General features: G+C 37.1%; 1 protein-coding gene across 1 annotated transcript in view; it reads left to right on the top strand.

Moving 5' to 3' along the window:
- Positions 1-19,165, top strand: part of LOC306855904 (protein phosphatase 3 catalytic subunit alpha-like) — a gene marked incomplete at its 5' end in the record, with an annotated part of 80,939 nt that overhangs the window by 58,590 nt on the left and 3,184 nt on the right. The window contains 9 exons of the mRNA XM_079394855.1: positions 1,850-1,995; positions 2,127-2,266; positions 7,526-7,603; positions 7,791-7,885; positions 8,361-8,486; positions 14,496-14,573; positions 14,987-15,071; positions 17,975-18,072; positions 18,572-18,619. Coding sequence (XP_079250981.1) covers positions 1,850-1,995; positions 2,127-2,266; positions 7,526-7,603; positions 7,791-7,885; positions 8,361-8,486; positions 14,496-14,573; positions 14,987-15,071; positions 17,975-18,072; positions 18,572-18,619 — 894 coding nt within the window. The remainder of the gene's footprint in view (positions 1-1,849; positions 1,996-2,126; positions 2,267-7,525; positions 7,604-7,790; positions 7,886-8,360; positions 8,487-14,495; positions 14,574-14,986; positions 15,072-17,974; positions 18,073-18,571; positions 18,620-19,165) is intronic.

The following is a 19,165-nucleotide window of genomic DNA, read 5'->3' as shown; positions in this document are numbered from 1 at the left end:
TAAAAGGGGTATTTCCCTATATTTCACTGAAAATAATCCAATTAGAATAACGGAGCACAACCCTCAATTCACATTGATAATTGCCTACTATGTCTATTGTTCCTGAAAGGACAAATCTTTCCATTTAAAGAGAATGAGGTTTATAACGCAGAGCAGTTGGGAAGGGTGGAGGAGGGGTGGGATGTGGAGTATGAGGTAATGCTTCAGAATGGAGTTTTCCCATGAGGCCAAGCGGCAGAGCGCAGAGACAGGTGAGGTGGGAGGGAGAGGTGCGGAGTTGACGGCAAACTCTTTTTGTGTCTACTCCACTGACCTGTCACCATGGTTACAAATGCTTTTGAGAGGCGGCGTATTGAGACATAATGAGAATAGGACACGCGTCGACACACTGAGAGAAAAAACCCTCCTCCGTCTGGAGACACTGTTTATCTTGTGTGTGAGTGTTTGTGACGTACTGAGACACATGGGGCTGACCGCTAAACTTTGGTCCCAGTAGGAATCTAATGAGAATGGAGAAAAACATGATAAGTGCTGTTATTATATAACAAAATAGCTGTTGCTTGCTACAAATATTAGGTTGTTTTTTGCAAAATAACTGCAAAAATGGTGTCACTTCTTGTTTCTTTGTCATAATGACTTACCTTTGCGACTTGATGCACTGTGTAAACGTGCTTTAATGATAACACTGCAGTGTCAGTCATGCCTTTGTCAGAATGTTTACTTTATTAGTATATGACCAGAATTGATAACAACTACAGTGTAAACTACGGCATTATGCTGAAAATAACTTTCCTTGTCTTAAAGGTACAGTAGCAAATACAGCCTGTTTTGAAAGCCTGACTGACATTAAAAGTGTTTTTCAGGTAAAAATAAAATAATTATAAGCAAGGCACATGAACACCACAACAATGTTGCATATACATTGTTTTAATGATGTGTCAATTATAGAATCTTAGCAGAAGCTAATTTGATATTTATCTTTAAAAGTAACTGTTAATGGTATTTAGTTTTTATAGAATAGAACAGTGATTAAATAAAAAATGCTTCTCATTCATTGGGTTTATGAGGATACTAAACTACATTTCCCATCATGCTCTTTGGTAAGAATGAAAATTCACAAAGAAAGAATGAAAATTACACATGTAATGCATATCCGTTTCTTCTCATTTTGTTATGCTAGCAATAAAATGTCTTTGTAAAACAGAAACAGATACTGGCTTGATAAGAGAATGTATTACACAAAAACATTATGGTAACACTGTAGAGTCCAATTCTCACTATTAACTAGTTGCTTATTAGCATGCATATTACTAGCATATCGGCTGTTTATTAGGACTTATAAAGCACATATTAATGTTTTATTCTTCATGATCATATTTTAGATCCCTTAATCCATACCTAAACTTAACAACTACCTTGCTAAATATTACTAAGCAGCAAATTAGGAGTTTATTGAGACAAAAGTTGTAATTAATAGTCAAAGGGATAGTTCACCCAAAATTGAAAATTTTGTCATCACACTCTCATGTCGTTCCAATTTTCATAAAAGAAAATATTTTGAAGAATGCTGGGAATCAAACAGTTGTTGGTCCCCATTGAGTCAATGGGGATCATCACCTGTTTGACTTTTTGAGTTTTTCAAAATTCTTCAAAATTCTTTGTGTTCAACATAAGAAAGAAACTCATACATGCTTGGAACGACATGGGGGTGAGTATATGATGACAAAATGTTCATTTTTGTGTGATCTATTATTTAATAGTGAGAACTGGTCCCCAAACTAAAGTGTGACCAAAACGACTTATTTTCCTTTGTACTCACTCGCTGTTTTTCTCCTTCACTGTTAATCAGGTAAAATCAAGTATTCAGAGCAGGTTTACGATGCCTGTATGGGCGCGTTTGACTGTCTGCCCTTGGCAGCTCTCATGAACCAGCAGTTCCTGTGCGTCCACGGTGGCCTGTCCCCAGAAATACAGACCTTAGACGACATAAAGAAGGTACTGCCAAGCCATGCGTAAACAGCAGCGCTGTGTGTGGGAGGAGAAAGATTTCATGCATGGCTACAAGATAGCAGTATATGTGTGTGTATTTCTTTATTCTGTATTATATTTGTGTCTCTGTGGCCTAGTTGGATCGGTTTAAGGAGCCCCCAGCATTCGGGCCTATGTGTGATTTGCTGTGGTCTGATCCCTTGGAGGACTTCGGCAATGAAAAGAGCCAAGAGTTCTTTAGCCACAACACAGTCAGAGGATGCTCATACTTCTACAGGTGGGTGGTTTTTGTGTGTTTTGATGTGTCTGAGTGGGAATATCCTGTCATACTAAAAGTTGTCAAAAGAATCTGCCATTAAATATCTTATAATGGGATTATCAGCATAATGTAAATAGTAAAACCATTCATGAAACAACAAAAATGTAAAAAGAAATGTTTGGGGTCAGTAAGATTTTTTCAATGTTTTTAAACACGTCTGTTATGCAATCTGCCAAGCGCAGCGCAAATTAGTGTAAGTATATGTTCGGATTTCTGATAATGTGTTGTTCTGGTATTCCAAATAAATTAAAATGTGTGGGAAAAAAAAATCCTCTCCCTTCTACCACGCGTTCTCTGTTCTCTGCGGTGCCTCCTCCTAGCAACAAATGCAGCCATTTCAAGTGCAAAATAGTTTAAGACATGATTTTTTGGGGAGTTAAATAATGGTGCAAATACCAGTAAACGCAAACGCTAGTAAATTGCGTTGCATGATTCATTTTAATACTCTCAATTTTGTGTCTAAAAGGGAAACTCCTACAAATGCATATTCAATAAGGTCAGGCGCAAAAATAACTGTGTCCAAGCTTTTTCAGTGCTAATTCTTCACGGCGCGTCTTTAGTAGGTCCTGACAGTACTATTTTAATGCCAAAATACGGTTTGCGATGGTGAAAATCTGGCCCTAGTGTCATATGATCCTTCAGAAATCAGTCTAAATACTGATTTGCTGCTCAAGAAACATTTCTTATTATTATCAGTGTTGAAAATGGTTGTGGAATTTGAAATAATGATACCTTTTTTTAAAGACGAACAGCATTTATTTAAAATATAAACCTTTTGCAACATTATAAATGTCTTTTCTGTCACTTTTGATCAATTTAACTTATCCTTGCTAAATAAATGTATTAATTTCTTTGAAAAAAATCTTATTGCCTCCAAACTTTCGAATGGGGGCAGATATTTTTGTAAAATGTTTTTTTAAATGTTTATATATAAATTTTTTGTTCAATCTTTTAATCAGATATAGACAATTATGATATTAGGATTTTAATTTGTTGGATTGATTTCAGAGGGTTTTCAATGAGGGATTTGAAACGTATGGAATCTTATTACTGCCACAGAATAAAAAAATATAAATGGTAATTGCAACTTTTTATCCCACAGTTCTGTGAGATTCTATATGTATGTCTTAATTCCACTGCCGCGATACCATGAATGTGCATATGTGTGTGCATTGATGTTGTGTAACATATTGTGCAAATATGTGGGCGGATATATGTGTGTGTATGTTGTGTGGGGACAGCTGGGTCGGTGGGGGGTTGTTGGGTCTCTCCAGGTGTTCAGGGTTGATGTTGTTTTCTCTCCTCTGCTCTGACTGCATAGAGCAACTGCCTCTTAATATTTCACACACCCTGCTGAAAATTTGATGGAACGACAGTACACTGGTGTATTTGAGAATGAGTGTTTTGTTGTTGAGTGAGAGAAGATTAGGTTGTTTTTTTTTCAGCATTTCAATGTTTGTGTTTTTAGCATTAGCATTACAATGTAGTCTTCTGAAACCAAACAGTATCTCTCTATCTCTCTCTCTCTGTCTACATTTCTATCTATCTATCTATCTATCTATCTATCTATCTATCTATCTAGTGTTTAGTGTCTGGTCTGGTGTAAACTGCAGAGTTGGGCCAGCTGGTTTGGAGCCCTACAATCATTAGTATATGCATAATACCAGAGGCAGCCATGTTACAGAACACACATGACTGAATTCATCATCACACATGCACACAGTGCTGCATACTCTACTTAGACAGATACATACCCACACACATCTCTGCTATGCAAGGCGCACAGAAGCCATTTGTTTTAATCTGTGTTGTCAGTGCTCCTCGAGCTGCCCACCTCCCTGAATCACCAAGTTGGTGTTTAATCACTCCTCTTTCACTCCATTCACTCTGTTTGTTTATGTGATTGCCTTTATGCTCTTGCAGACTCCATGTATATGTTTTTCCCAGAGAGCATTTGCACAAATGAAGACATTTAGAGAATAGAAGAAGACCCTCTCCAGTTACTGTTGCTATGTCCGACAAGTCATGCAATACATCATGTTCTTACGCAGTGAAAATTACATCTTGGAGCAAAGAGAAAACTGACAACGCGCAGACAGACAAGACAGAGCAGGTTACTTTAGGTATCAAACAAAGTCTTAGCTTTTAAACTTCACTTTGAAATTCACGTGTCATGACAAATGGCTGCAGCACCTCAGTTTAAGCGGTATGTGAAGCGATCATCTCTTCCTCTTTACTAGTTATAGCACAAAATAAACATGAATGAACATCAGAGAGTATCTTGTTTCAACTGAAGAAAGACATAAAAACACAAAATGTTTCAAGTTCAAGTCCACTGACTGGTTTGTTTATCGGACAAAATGGCAGATTCGGCATTATGATTGGTCAGCTCGCCTGTCAATCAAACTCCCTGTGAAGTGACAATTACCACAAAAAAAAATTTTCCTATAAAAAAGCAAAAATGAAAAAGCAATGTAAATCATCACAGAAATGTGAAGCTTATCATTTCATAAAATAACTTGCGTTAATTCTTCTCTTAAAACTTATTTTGAGTTGAAAGTTACATTTTTACAATTGTTTTAGGAGTTTAGGCGTAGCATTGGCATTACAACAAAGTTAAAAATGGATATAACTTTACACAGAAAAGGTTAGTAGGTGATTCACACTAAAAGTGTGTTAACATGCATGTTGTTTATGTCTTGCAGCTTTACTTTATTGAAACATTGAGCATTTTAAATTTTACTGATTTGCTCCATTCACTTCACATTCACATTAGCGAAATTTCTGCACAATTTAGCGCCCCATTGTCTACTGTTTTTACTGTTTGTGTAGCAATGTATAAAGCACATCTCACTCAAAAGGCACTTTTAATCAGCTTTCTGCTGATTAACACAGTCAATCCACGTGACTAACTTCAACCCGTTGTGAAATCTGCTTAGAGAAATTCTCACATGAAATTTATGATCATTTGGATTCCTATTGAATTGACTAGATTTCACTTGTGAACATTCGCCGAACAACAGCAAATGAAATCACGAGATAATTTTTTAAATGAAATAATTTTTGGTGGTTCATCAACACAAGCGCTGTCAATTGAGATGAATTTGCAACAAACAATATTACTTTAAATTATGTCTGCAAATAATATGTACTTCTCTCAATTCAGATATTTTCTGACGTTGTTTCTAATATGTAAAAATATTATGTATTTGTCTAAGTGGATGCTTCTTTGTCAGATTAAGTTGGAAGTGGACCAGATTTTATGCTGATCAAACGTCTCGTCATGCGAGACTATGGTGAAGCTGTCAGAAGAGGAGATGGGTGGATGCCCTTTCAGCATCTTGCATCGTACTGTAGTCAGCAGAAAGAGTGAGATGGAAGGAGTGAGTGAAGGGCTTACACTGCGGCCAGCAGCGGCAACTCAGCTTTGCGATCTATCCCACAATCCCCAAGGGCTCTGCAGTGTGGTGTTGCCATGACGACCCGTTTCCTCTTCCCAAACTGGAGCGAGTGATAGCGAGAGAGAAAGAGAGATGCAGAGGAAGAAGTGATTGGTAGAGAGCAGCGGTAAAGCAGCAGTGCCCCCTCATTAGCCGACGACACGAGAGAGAGAAAGATCGAGAGCAGCTCACACCCTCCTTTACACACTCTCTGGGTTGTAGGCAAACATATGTTAGTGCTTTCTCACAGTGAAGCTTGACAACATCCATCTCCATTAATTTTCATTGTGTGGAAAAGAGCAGCATGAGCATTCTTCCTAACATCTCCTTGTCTGTTCCACAGAAGAAACAAAATGTTACAGGTTTGGAATATGGGTGGAAATCAAAGGATAATATAGTAAATCAGTGGCAGAGTGCAACAGTCAGGTTCTGGAAGTAAAAAAATTCAATTTTAGTGACTTAAATTGTGGCTGATAAGCCTATAAACACAGACCTTCTGTGAGTTCTGAGGTTGTTAATTGAAGGTATATGTTTTTGTTGAAGCCATTTGTTTGCAATATTCTTTATTTTTAAAGCTTATTTTAAATTCATTCTGTTTAACAGTTGAATTTGTCATGAAAAGCTACACTACCCGTGATTCTCTACAGAAAATTCCACTAATCAGAGAGTCCTGGTGAGCAGATTGCGCCTATAGAGCTCTGCCTCTGCAGGGAACGCCAACTACCATGAAGTTATAATGTAATCGAGTCAGCAGTTGCTAGGCTGTCAAAATACTTAAATATTTATATATTTATGCATATTTTGCAATAAACCTAAAATATATTGTTTCCATATGTATAATAAACCAATATAAAAATTTTAGTTTTATAACTCTCCATTGTTTTTAATTATATTATGTAATTTGCAGTGCTTCATTGGATTGTAGTTTTTTCCCTCACCAAAGCCGTTAAGTACACAGCTATATTTTGTCTTTTTGTCTGATTTTCAAATGTTTTCTTGCTTTAAATCAAAGTTTGTAATGTTATGATTCACCTCATAGCTGTTTGGCTTGGTTGATGGCTTATAACACTTTAACAAAGATTTTTTTTTTTTACAATCTCTGTTGGAAAACCCAATGGTTCTAGAAGTAAAATACTGAAAAAGTGGACCGGCACTAATTTACTCTATATGATATTGCAGGTTTTTTTATTATTATTATTTTAATGTATAGCAATTGTATTCTGATTCTGAGTTAAAATTTTGGTTGAAAAGAAACAATGGCAACTCGACACCAACATTAACTAATGAGGAGCAATACATTTGTTAAAGTATTTAATAATTAATGTTAACAAATGGAAACAGTGTTACTGAAATAGAGTTGCTCTGAATAGTGGCCAATCTTCAAAATATAACAAAAATTCTTGGCATGAGAATATTGTGAGATAAAGTACCACAATACTTTGAAATAGTAATTGAATTGAATCACACATTTAATTGAGTGAAAATGTCTATGAATATACATATATGAACTGCAAATATGTAAAAAATAAATAAACAGGATTTCTTTCTCAGGAGGTCTGATAGTGCTACACTACAGTTGAGGCCCACGCTGCCCCTACTGGACACATGTTGAACTGCACCCGTGCTCCATTCACACATGAATGTTTTGGTTGGCTGACAGTGGAAAGCTTTGAAAAACAATACAACATTAATGAGACATGTCCACCCACAGTTTCCAAATGTTGGCTCTTATCTTCTTTCTCATTCTCCTTTCCTTCTCTCAATCTCTGTGTTGCAGTTATCCGGCTGTCTGTGACTTCCTACAGAATAATAACTTGTTATCAATCATTCGAGCACATGAAGCACAAGATGCAGGGTATGTATTACCTGTCTTTCGCTCTGTATTTCAATTTTTGTGTATTAATATTCACCCTTTAGGTGTAGATAAGGTACTAAGGTGTACTTTTAATGCTACACCTTTTTTCATACACACACAGTTTTCTGCGTGTATCTATAAAAAGTCAATTAAAGTGTTTTTGTCTTCTCTCTCTCTCTTCTAAAAGGTACCGAATGTACAGGAAGAGTCAGACCACTGGCTTCCCTTCCCTAATTACCATCTTCTCTGCACCAAACTACCTTGATGTTTACAACAATAAAGGTGAGTCGTGTTTTTCCTTATGTGCGAGAAAAATGGAGCTTTGTGATGGGAACATAGAGCTGGATGAGAGCGTGGGCAGGACCATCAGCTTGAGTGACTCCATCCATGTGGTCTTATCATCCGCTGATGGAACAGGGTCAACCTCTCAGCAGAACCATCTAGTGGAGGCTTTTTGTGAAAACGAATGTTCAGCCACATACAAAATTTATATCCTCTATATCCAGATGTATTAACACCATTTATCATTGACATGTTCTTCCTTATAAAGCTCATTTAGCTTGGGTTTTGTCATATCATTGTGTGTACACACTGTTTCGGCCAAAACTGTAGACAACGATTCCACTTGAATTAGTCGATTAGGAAACAGACCCAGCGGCTCAGGAAGCCACGCTCTCTTGAGATTATTTCTCATATTATTGATTCACGAATTTTCATAAGCTGGACGCTCACTTTTTCTTATTATTCACTTCCTCAGCTGCCGTCCTGAAGTATGAGAACAATGTAATGAACATCCGGCAGTTTAACTGCTCCCCTCATCCTTACTGGCTGCCAAATTTCATGGATGTCTTCACCTGGTCGCTGCCATTTGTGGGGGAGAAAGGTACCTATACTTCATATATATATATATATATATATATTAGTGCTGTCAATAGATTACATTTTTTTATTGCAGTTAATACCACCTTACATTAAAGTTTTTAAATATACTTTTATATTGCAATAATTTCACATGCAATCTTCAAATGAATGTACAAAGACAGTATATTATTTTAAATATTTGTTTATTGGCATCTTTTTTATGACTGAAGGCGAGTCTCACTGATAGCAATACTGATGTCTCTATGAAATTGACCATTGATTATAGCCATTCAACATTACAGTACAGTAGAGCTATCAGTTTTAACATTTATTAGACTTTAACGTTTAATATAACTTAAAACAATCTTCACATAAACCCATTATAATAAATGTCATACCCTTCAGAAAGTAGGAAATACACAGAAATTGAATAAAGTTATCAAACACTGAATTCTAATATGAATCCTTAAAGCTACAAAAGTTACTGATTTCCTCTTTTGTTCTTTGATTAACAGATATCGCAGCAGCTGGGTTATTAGGTTAGGCTATGTCTTTAAAGGGTTCATGATGCTTTTTTAAACATCATTATATTGTGTATTTGGTGTAACAGAATATGTTGATATGCTTTAATGTTCAAAAAACAATTCAAATACTGTACTCTCACAAACACGTCGTTTTCTACAAAGTCCCTCCTTCCAACAAATGCAGTCTGCTCTGATTGGCCAACTGGCACTTCAGCTTTCAAAATAAATATAAAGACAGTTAAAGGGGACCTATTATGCAAAAATCACTTTTATAAGCTGTTTGAACACAGTTGTGTGGCCGCAGTGTGTGAAAACAACCGGACTATAATGTTAAAAATCCACCAACTCATTTTTTTATAAAACCAATAAATCATAAACAGTCTTTCCAAACGAGCTGTTTCAGATTCTACCTCTTTTCACGTCACCGAGGGGAAAAAGTCCCGCCTATTTGTGACACTCTCTGCCCTATTAGCATAAACACAGCCCTGAGTGAGAAGCTGCGGTCCGCCATTACTGGCGTTATTTACAATGTCAGCGCCAAAGAGGCTTTACAAGTGTTGTGTTTTTCATACACCTTTTTTCATACAGTCGTCATAATCTCCGCCCATCTGAGCCGAGGACACTGTGGTTAAATTTCATTTTCGAAGGAAGTATCCCGGAAAAAATCGGTAACGTCCCCTACAGTGTTAATTTCGTTGACGAAGACGACGACGAAAAATATTCGTCAACGAACCTTTTTTCTGTAACTAAGAGGAGACGTTGACGAGCTAAAACTAATATCTGATGATAAAAACTATGACGAAATTTATGCGCATCTTCATTAACAAGATGAGACAGGACTAAAATGTTCTTTGAGGACTACCGGACATTCAAAATACATCCTATAGGCTAAATTAACTGTCTTGTCTTTCAAAATGTGCGTCTCTGTCATTGGATAAGGTGCGTTTGCATGGCAGCCGCAGTGGACGGATAGGCTACCAAAACGCGAACTAGCGATCTGAAACAATGGCCTCAGCACCCGAAGGGTTAGGGAGTGGGTGACCAGATGTCCCGTTTTTCCCGGGAGTCACAATTCATTGTCGATTAACTTAAAGTCAGTGAAGGTGCGATAGATGGAAACGCGCTGATAGAAGTGCTCTCTCTCGCGCGAGCTCCACTTCTTCAGTTCTCATACAGCGCGCGATCAGTTCTCAGTGCTCAAATACACACACAGCAGTCCACATGTCTCTCATGTAGAGTATCTCACGGAAATACAGTCCGTTATGGTTTAAGTGAGCTTAAACAGGTGGGTGAAAACGGAATGTATGTCAGTAGGCTATTACATGCATACCTTCCGTCTTAAATGGACAGCATTCCTAATTATCTGTGTCATAAATGTTAACCAACAAAAGATGTTAAATAAATGTATACTTGTTAAGTAAACCTACTGTATCTGAAAAATTAGTTTAATTTATATCGCTACCAAAAAATGAACATTTATTCCAGTTTTTCCAAATTCAATCCTTGATTCAAATTTCTCATAACTAAGCTTAATTGATTTGGTCTAAAGAGAGAAGAATTAATGACTATTTTTGTTTGAATACTACATATAAAATAGCTACCAAAATAAATGTTGGTAACTGCAGTTTGACTAAAAGTAATGACTAAAAGTTGACAAAAACTGTTGACAAAAAGTTGACTTTTTGTCGATTAAAACTAGACAAACTACTCAAATGACTAAAATGTGACTAAGACTATTAAGCATTTTCGTCTCAAGATAAAGACTAAGACTAAATCAAAAATGCCTGCCAAAATTAACACTGGTCCCCTATATGTTTAGGAATTAATACCAACGCTTCTTGTGCGAACTTCAGCTGCAAAGTAAGTGTCACGCGTTTGTTTTCCAAATTACCTTTCTGAAAGAGCTGCTTGGCACTCTGTAAGGCTTATTGTTAAAGCTATCATTGTCTCTGTGTGTTTTCGCTGATGCTGCCATCATGTGCTGTCAGAATGATCATGAATAGGAATGTGGTAGTTAAAAGTTACATATGAAAGCAATGTGAGTCGATCGCTTGAAGTTGTCGAGCTCATAATCAGAAGTGGAACTTATAAAGTTTGTGATCGCATGAGATCAGCTATGTTGTTATCCCGCCGTGCTTCCTGTCTGTGTAATTCATAAACGCAAATTTATTATGCACAGTATCATCAGATGACTGACTTTGAAACCGAGTAGTTTTCTGTAAAGATAACACACTTGTATTAATCGTGGAATGTTTATTTGCAAAGGCTAGCACTGCTAATGCGGAGCTGGAGCTCTTGAAGCTCCGCCCTCTTCTCCGGGAGCAACAGCTCATTCGCATTTAAAGCAACACACTCAAATCAGCGCGTTTTGGCTCATACCTTAAAAGTGGCAAATTTAACAAGCTGTAAAAATTTATCTGTGGGGTATATTGAGCTAAAACTTCACATATACGCTCTGGGGACATCAGAGACTTATTTTACATGTTGTAAAAAAGGGGCATAATAGGTCCCCTTTAATAATGTCCTTAGTTTTACCATCAATTCAAGCCCGAAAGGGGAACAGAGTCGCATGACAGACACAGTGATGAAGCTCGTATGTATTTGCAGTAACATAAACAAGCCGCGATTAAGAAAGCTGACTCCACTTTGATGTGACCCTGTGTCTCTCTCTCTCTCTTTCTCTCTCACACACACACACACAACGCACAAAACTCAGCATTTGAACAGTAAATAGCAAATACTTAAACTAATAACAAAACATACTTACAATCGCTGATTCAGAAGCGCCAGATTGTCATAGCAAAGTCAGAATTACCTCCTCTCCTAGGTTCACGAAACGGTCATCCATAAAATGCTTTGCTGTTCTGTTGTAAGTAATCTTAATGATTCCTAAATGCATCTACTTTCAGAAGGCCAAATAAAGTGCTTTTGCTTTCGCATAGAAACACACAGTGTCTCCCTGACATGGCTGCATCAACACTACTGCGGTTACTGAAACCACACCTTCTTTCTTTGCGTAAACATTGGGGTGGCATTATGCAAATATTTCCACACAGTGACGTAGACATGTGGGGGCGTGTTTGAATGAGCCGTTTTAGGGGGGCGTGGCAGAGTCTTAACTTTGATTAACAATATCTCTTTTGTGTTGAGACTTTGCAACTTTAGGGATCTCATCTATGCACAATCAGTTTGTAACACTCCAAAGAGAAAGGAAAACTTGAAATCGCATCATATCACCCCTTTAAAAGCTGCCACTGCTAAACATGACTCAGATCTGACACGCATTGTGTTTTTTCACAACCTTATATAATTATGCTTTAATATGAAATGATATACAGCGCACCAGCGCATTTGTGCATGCAATTGAAGAGCACAGTACAACAGCAGACAGGAGAGGAAAATTTGTTTTTACTGACATATGGCCTGACAACATCTCATTTAACATCAGTTCACTGATGTTGTACTGAAGTTCCTCCTCACCTGTTTGTTTGGACTCACGCCCGGAGCTGAGGCAAAGTGGAGTGCACGTCTGAAAAGTCTCCCGTTTGATGTGGAGAAGACGTTCTGCGCATCTAAATAAATGGAATCTTGGTAAAAAAAAAAAAAGAGACAGAAGCAGCAGTTGCGAGTAGGGAGACCAACCCCAGCCCTGCCCCTGCGTAAACGGTGTTAAAGGATTAGTTCACTTTTAAAAAAGCTTTTGCTGATAATTTACTCACCCATGTCATCCAAGATGTCCATGTCTTTCTTTCTTCAGTCGAAAAGAAATTAAGGTTTTTGATGAAAACATTTCTCCATATAATGGACTTCAATGGGACCCAAACGGTTCAAGGTCCAAATGACAGTTTCAGTGCAGCTTCAAAGGGCTTTAAACGATACCAGACGATGAATAAGGGTGTTATCTAGTGAAACGATCGGTCATTTCAAAAATAAATAAAAAAGTTTAAGTTTTATAAGCACAAATGCTCGCCTTGCTCTGTTCTGTGATGCGCGTTCGTGACGTCACGTAATACGCAATGACGTTGAAAAGGTCACGGTTGACGTAAAATCCAAAACTTTCTTTTAGGCTTTTTAGTATTAAAACACCCAGGATACGCACACGAAATGGGCATTTATTACGTGACGTCACGAACGCGCATCATAGAACAAAGCAAGGCGAGCATTTGTGCTTATAAAACTTAAACTTTTTTATTCATCATCTGGTATCGTTTAAAGCCCTTTGAAGCTGCACTGAAACTGTCATTTGGACCTTGAACCGTTTGGGTCCCAATGAAGTCCATTATATGGAGAAATGTTTTCATCAAAAATCTTAATTTCTTTTCGACTGAAGAAAGAAAGACATGGACATCTTGGATGACATGGGTGAGTAAATTATCAGCAAAAGTTGTTTTAAAAGTGAACTAATCCTTTAACTTTCAATAATGGCGTTAAACTATTAAAAATAAATCACATGCGTTAATGCACTAATTTTGACAGCACTATTTTATATATATATATATATATATATATATATATATATATGTGTGTGTGTGTGTGTGTGTGTGTTTGTTAATATTTGTATATGTTTTCTTTGATTATTAGAAAGTTCAAAAGAACAATTTATTTAAAAATAGTGTCGCATTTTATCATTTTAAAGGGAACCCATAAGACCTTCGTTCATCTTTGGAACACAAAGTAAGATATTTTTGATGAAATCCAAGAGCTTTCTGACCCTGCATAGACAAGACAGCTATGCACCTGACATGTTCAAGACCCAGAAAGGTAGTAAGGACATCGTTAAAATAATCCATGTGACATCAGTTGTTCAACTGTAATGTTATGAAGCTATGATAATACTTTTTGTGTGCAATGAAAACAGAAGTAACAACTTTATCCAACCTTTCTTCCATGTCAGACTTCGACACGCATTCACGAGAGTTCCACAATGCATGCGTGTGATGTTTCTGACACAGGAGCCGGCATTATGACGTAGAACCCGGATGCGCTGCGGCTTGTTTGCGTGAATGTGCGTTGAAGTCTGTTGTGGAAGAGAAGAAATTGTTGAATAAAGTAGTTATTTTAGTTTTCTTTGTGCACAAAAAGTATTCTCGTAGCATTATAAAATTATAGTTGAACCACTGGTATCACGTGGACTATTTTAACGATGTCCTTACTACCTTTCTGGGCCTTGAACATGTTACATTGCTGTCAGAAAGCTCTCAGATTTCATCAAAAATTTCTTACTTTGTGTTCCGAAGATGAAAAAGGTCTTACAGCTTTGGAACGACATGAGGGTGAGTAATTAACAACAAAATTTTAATTTTTGGGTGAACTAATCCTTTAATGCAAAAATCTTAACCCAAAACTTGACAATCTTCAATATTTTTCCTTAAAACAGAAACAGAAACAGAAACATTTCTGTTTTTCCTTAAAACAGAAATGACAAATAAGCTTTTGCTAATGTCCAATACTTTCAACTGAATGTTGTTTTGATATGTTGTGATTGAGTGTCGTTGTTTTGCCTGCAGTCACGGAGATGCTGGTAAATGTGTTGAGCATCTGTTCTGATGATGAGCTGATGAATGATGGAGAAGAGATCTTTGACGGTGAGACATCTTCACTCGTTTGCTCCACAATGTCCTTTATATTCCAAGTAGAAGATGAACGTAATTTATGAGTTCCCCAGCATGAAACATGATTATGATTTCTCGACAGAAAGGGCCTTTTCTTTGACGTCAGGTACATCCTGATTTATGACTCATAGTTCTTTCAGTATATTTCCTGTTAAGTAGCACTCTTGTGATACTGTGCTTGTAATAGCCCTTAAGTTTCATCATAGTACTTGACTTTGCTAGCCGCTAACATAACTACTGTACCAGTATTGGGGAGACTAGTTTAAAACCAAAGTTTTTCAAGCTACAAGCTACTTGTAATTTAAATAAATGTTTCTGGGGGTTTTTAGCCTCTGGTTATACTGACACTGAGTGAGACTGTTTGAATTTTTTCTTTCCGCCCACAGCCAATGCAGCAGCTGCTCGGAAAGAGGTGATTAGGAACAAGATCCGTGCCATTGGGAAGATGGCCAAGATGTTCTCTGTGCTCAGGTACAAATGGGGCTTCCTCCAGCTGAGTCATTCAGTCTGCGGTCAGCTGGGTCACATGCTTATGAGACCACTTTTGCTTATCAGATAGACAGATAGAGGAGAGGCTTCATAAAACCAAGATATGGTTAATATTCAGTGCAACACAAAACTTGGATGCAAGAAACTATTTCAAAGCTACAGAAGGTATTTTAAAGAAAGTATTTCAAAAGGTATAGCATGGTATTCTGTGCTCTCTATTAGGGCTGGGTATCGAGTTCGATACTTTTTAGGCACCGACCGAATTGCCTCGATACCACCGAGTATCGAAAAACGCCTTGTCGTTCGGTACCAAATTTCGATACCTAAGGGGTTAATCTCATTAACGTCAGTGAGCCAATAATCCTGCAGCACTAGATGTGTTTGACTAGAAGTGGCGGTGCTGATTGATCAGTGTTTGACCTCCGCGAGAGCAATTCGAAAGCGTACGGAGCAGTCTGCTCTCTATATCGCACAGTTTCGCTTACTTGACACAGACTGAAGCTCGCGGGACATTTCAGCATCGGCTGTCTAACTAAATGAGGACATAAACAAATGAACAACAGCTCTAGAACTGCTCTGAGAGTCACTTCATGAGCGTTTTACCGTTTGATTTGAGTAAAACTAGTGTCATATCATATACACACAGAACTTTAAAGGTATTCCCGGAAACCCGTCAAAATATAAGTTCGGTTTAACTTGGAAGACACTGCGGCAGAAATAAATTAATATTGTTCAGCAGAGTGTACATACTGCTACTACTAGGCTACTATTAAAATTATTAAAACTCTTATTTTTTAATTAATTATCACACAACATTTGTTCCATGTTTTAATTTTAATAGTAAAATGTTGTTTGCCAAAATAAATAAATAAAGTTTTATTTTCAATAATTTAAAAGAAAAATGAAATTAATGTTTTATGCCTTCATTTGAAAACCAGATACAGAACACAGAATTTCTGAGGAAAAAGAAAACATTTCATAAGGCTGTTTTAAGAATAAATTTGAGTAGTTTTTATGCATTCAAATAATTAGACATACTACAACACATAATTTAATAACAATAAAACATATTGTGAAAGAAAATAAAACATCCACTTATGAAAGTGGATAAAGATTTTAAATTTCTTGAAGTCTTTAACAACCTAGAATAAATGAATAGAAATGATGATTCTGTCTGAGCTATGCGTTTTAAAACGAGCACGCACTAGTGTAAACTGAAAACTATTTGAGCTTTATTAAAATTATTTGTACTGATTTATTGTGTTGGGTATATTTTGTTCCTTTGTGCAGTGGCTCAGGAGATGAGTCTTTGAGTCTGTATACGTCAACAAGCTGAAAAAAATAAAACCAAAGTTTTTTGAGATAATGTAATCTTGTTAAAACTGTTTTCATAAAATTGGTATCGAAAAAAGTATCGTTCAGGAACCGGTATCGAACTCAAGGTATCGGTATCGGTATCAATATCGAACATTTTTGAACGATACCCAGCCCTACTCTCTATAGACATCTGTGGTTGTAACATAAAATTGCAAGTTTTATGTGAAGAGTATCTTTGAGAGACTTCTTTCCTGAAATATAACGGTAGCTTTTTTTTTTTGTTGCTATATATAGTCATTTATACTATGTGAGAAAACCAGTAAAAGTTAGATTATTAAGAAAGCATTCATTATGGGATATTTCACCCAAAAATTAAAATTCTGTCATTAATTACTCACCCTCATGTCGTTCCAAAGCCGTAAGACCTTCGTTCATCTTCAGAACACAAATTAAGAAATTTTTGATGAAATCTGATAGCTTTCTGACCATCGTTAAAATAGTCCATGTGACATCGGTGGTTCAACCTTAATTTATGAAGCTACGAGAATACAGTTGACACGTTCACAAGAGTACTCTCGTGAACATGCATCGAAGACATGGCACGGAAGAGGAGAAATTGTTGAATAAAGTTGTTATTTTTGTTTTCTTTGTGCACAAAAAGTATTCTTGCATAAAATTACGGTTGAACCTCTGATGTCACATGGACTATTTTAATGATGTCCTTACTTCCTTTCTGGGTCTTGAACGTGTCAGTTCTGTTGCTGTCTATGCAGGGTCAGAAAGCTCTCAGATTCCATTAAAATATCTTCATTTGTGTTCCGAAGATAAGCAAAGCCCTTACGGGATTGAAACAACATGAGGGTGAGTAATTAATGACCAAATTGTCATTTCTGGGTGAACTATACCTTTAAATTGCCAATGTACTAAATCCAAATATGAGCACGTATATTTATTATTTCTCTTAAGGAATAAAAAAATCACAATTTATATCATGTTTTTTTTGTCCAGCCTTTGGAATGCAGAATGAATCTCTAATAATGTAAATTTCCATAAATATTACCTTTTTCTCTCCAGTTAACAGTTTTTTTAATGTACTAAATATAAAGTTTGTATAACTCTAGACATTTTTATATGTACACTACCATGCAAAAGTTTGGAGTCAAAAATGGAGAGAAAAAATGTTTCATGGTTTCCACAAATGTTTTCAACACTGATAATCATAAGAAATGTTTCTTAAGCACCAAATGAACATATTAGATTGATTTCTGAAGGATCATGTGACACTAAAGACTAGATTAATGGTGCTGAAAATTCAGCTTTGCATCGCAGCAGTAAATTACATTTAAAAAAATGTTTAAACAGAAAACTTTTATTTTAAATTGCTATAATATTTCACAATATTACAATTTTATTGTATTTTTGATAAAAAATAAATGCAGCCTTGGTAAGCATAAGATACTTTTTTCAAAAACATCCAAAAAATGTACCGACTGCAAACTTTTGAATGGTAGTGTAATATCAGTAATGTGTATTTTAATATTTTTGATGGCCCTATGCTGTCATTGCAGAGAGGAGAGTGAGAATGTGTTGACCCTGAAGGGTCTGACCCCTACCGGGATGCTCCCCAGCGGGGTGCTTTCTGGAGGCAAGCAGACTCTACAGAGTGGTGAGCACACGATCCAGTACTGGCCATGTTCCTCTCTTGGTCCTTGTCTCCCTCTGTCTCCTCCTCCCCCTCTCTCTCTTGCTTCTTTTTATTTCCTCCTCTTCTGTCTCTATTATGTCTGTCCCTGTCCCTTCCACCTGTCTCTCCATCTGTCTCTTTCTGTATCCTCTGACAACTCCAAGCTTTGGGGTGCTGCTCTTTTAGTTCCCCCAAAGCATGGACACATTAGTGGGTCGGTTTACCCGTCAATGGTAAACTGGGGTGAGAATGAGTTCCTGAGAGGCCCGTAGGGTGTCTAGAGCATAGGAAGCGTGGAAAGCTGGAGAAGTCTCTTGCAAAGTGCGAATGGTTGAGGGGATTGTCTGAGTCTGTGGTCCATAGTCTGGTTGGCGTGCATGTGTTCCGGCGCCCGGCGCTGCTTGTGCACAACTGCTGCCTGTGCATTACTGCTGTTGCATGGCTTGTTCAGGTGTAACACACTCCCCTCCTCTCCCTCCAGCAACCGTCGAAGCCATTGAAGCCATCGAGACAGAAGAAGACGGAGAAGGTAATTCCAGGACATGTATCTGGGCATAATCCAACATACGATGGTAGATGAGTATTGGAAATTGGTAGATGGTTTGGTATCTGGTTTGTTTCTTGTTCAACATGGGACCTACCAATTGGTAACACATCTATCGTCGTATGCTGGATTTTCCACCAGGGTCACCACAATCTGAAATTGATTGCTCTAACCAACTAACAAACTACAATAGAGAACAGCAACAAGACCAGAAAGCCACCGATCACTACGAAGGGGCACTGCACGTGTCTGGGAACAGTTTGGTGTCAAATCATTTTCAAGTAATCTGTCATAGTCTGGATTGCTTATTAGTTAACAATGTGGCTGTGTCCGTAACATAAGGCACCTGCCTTATTATCCGGTCAGTCAATGACTAAACAGACGGCACAAGTGGATTTAGGCACCAAAACATCACATCAAATGATCAAATTCAAGTGAGCTTTAGAGATAACCAAGAATACATTCAATGCAGGGTCAACATTTCAGATTTTTACTTGAATATATATAAATTTAAATTAAAGTTTGTACTAC

Source organism: Barbus barbus (assembly GCF_936440315.1).
Source record: "Barbus barbus genome assembly, chromosome: 36".
NCBI classification, from domain to species: Eukaryota; Metazoa; Chordata; class Actinopteri; order Cypriniformes; family Cyprinidae; genus Barbus; species Barbus barbus.
The sequence above is the reverse complement of the archived record's forward strand: the minus strand, read 5'-3'. Positions and strand labels throughout refer to the sequence as shown.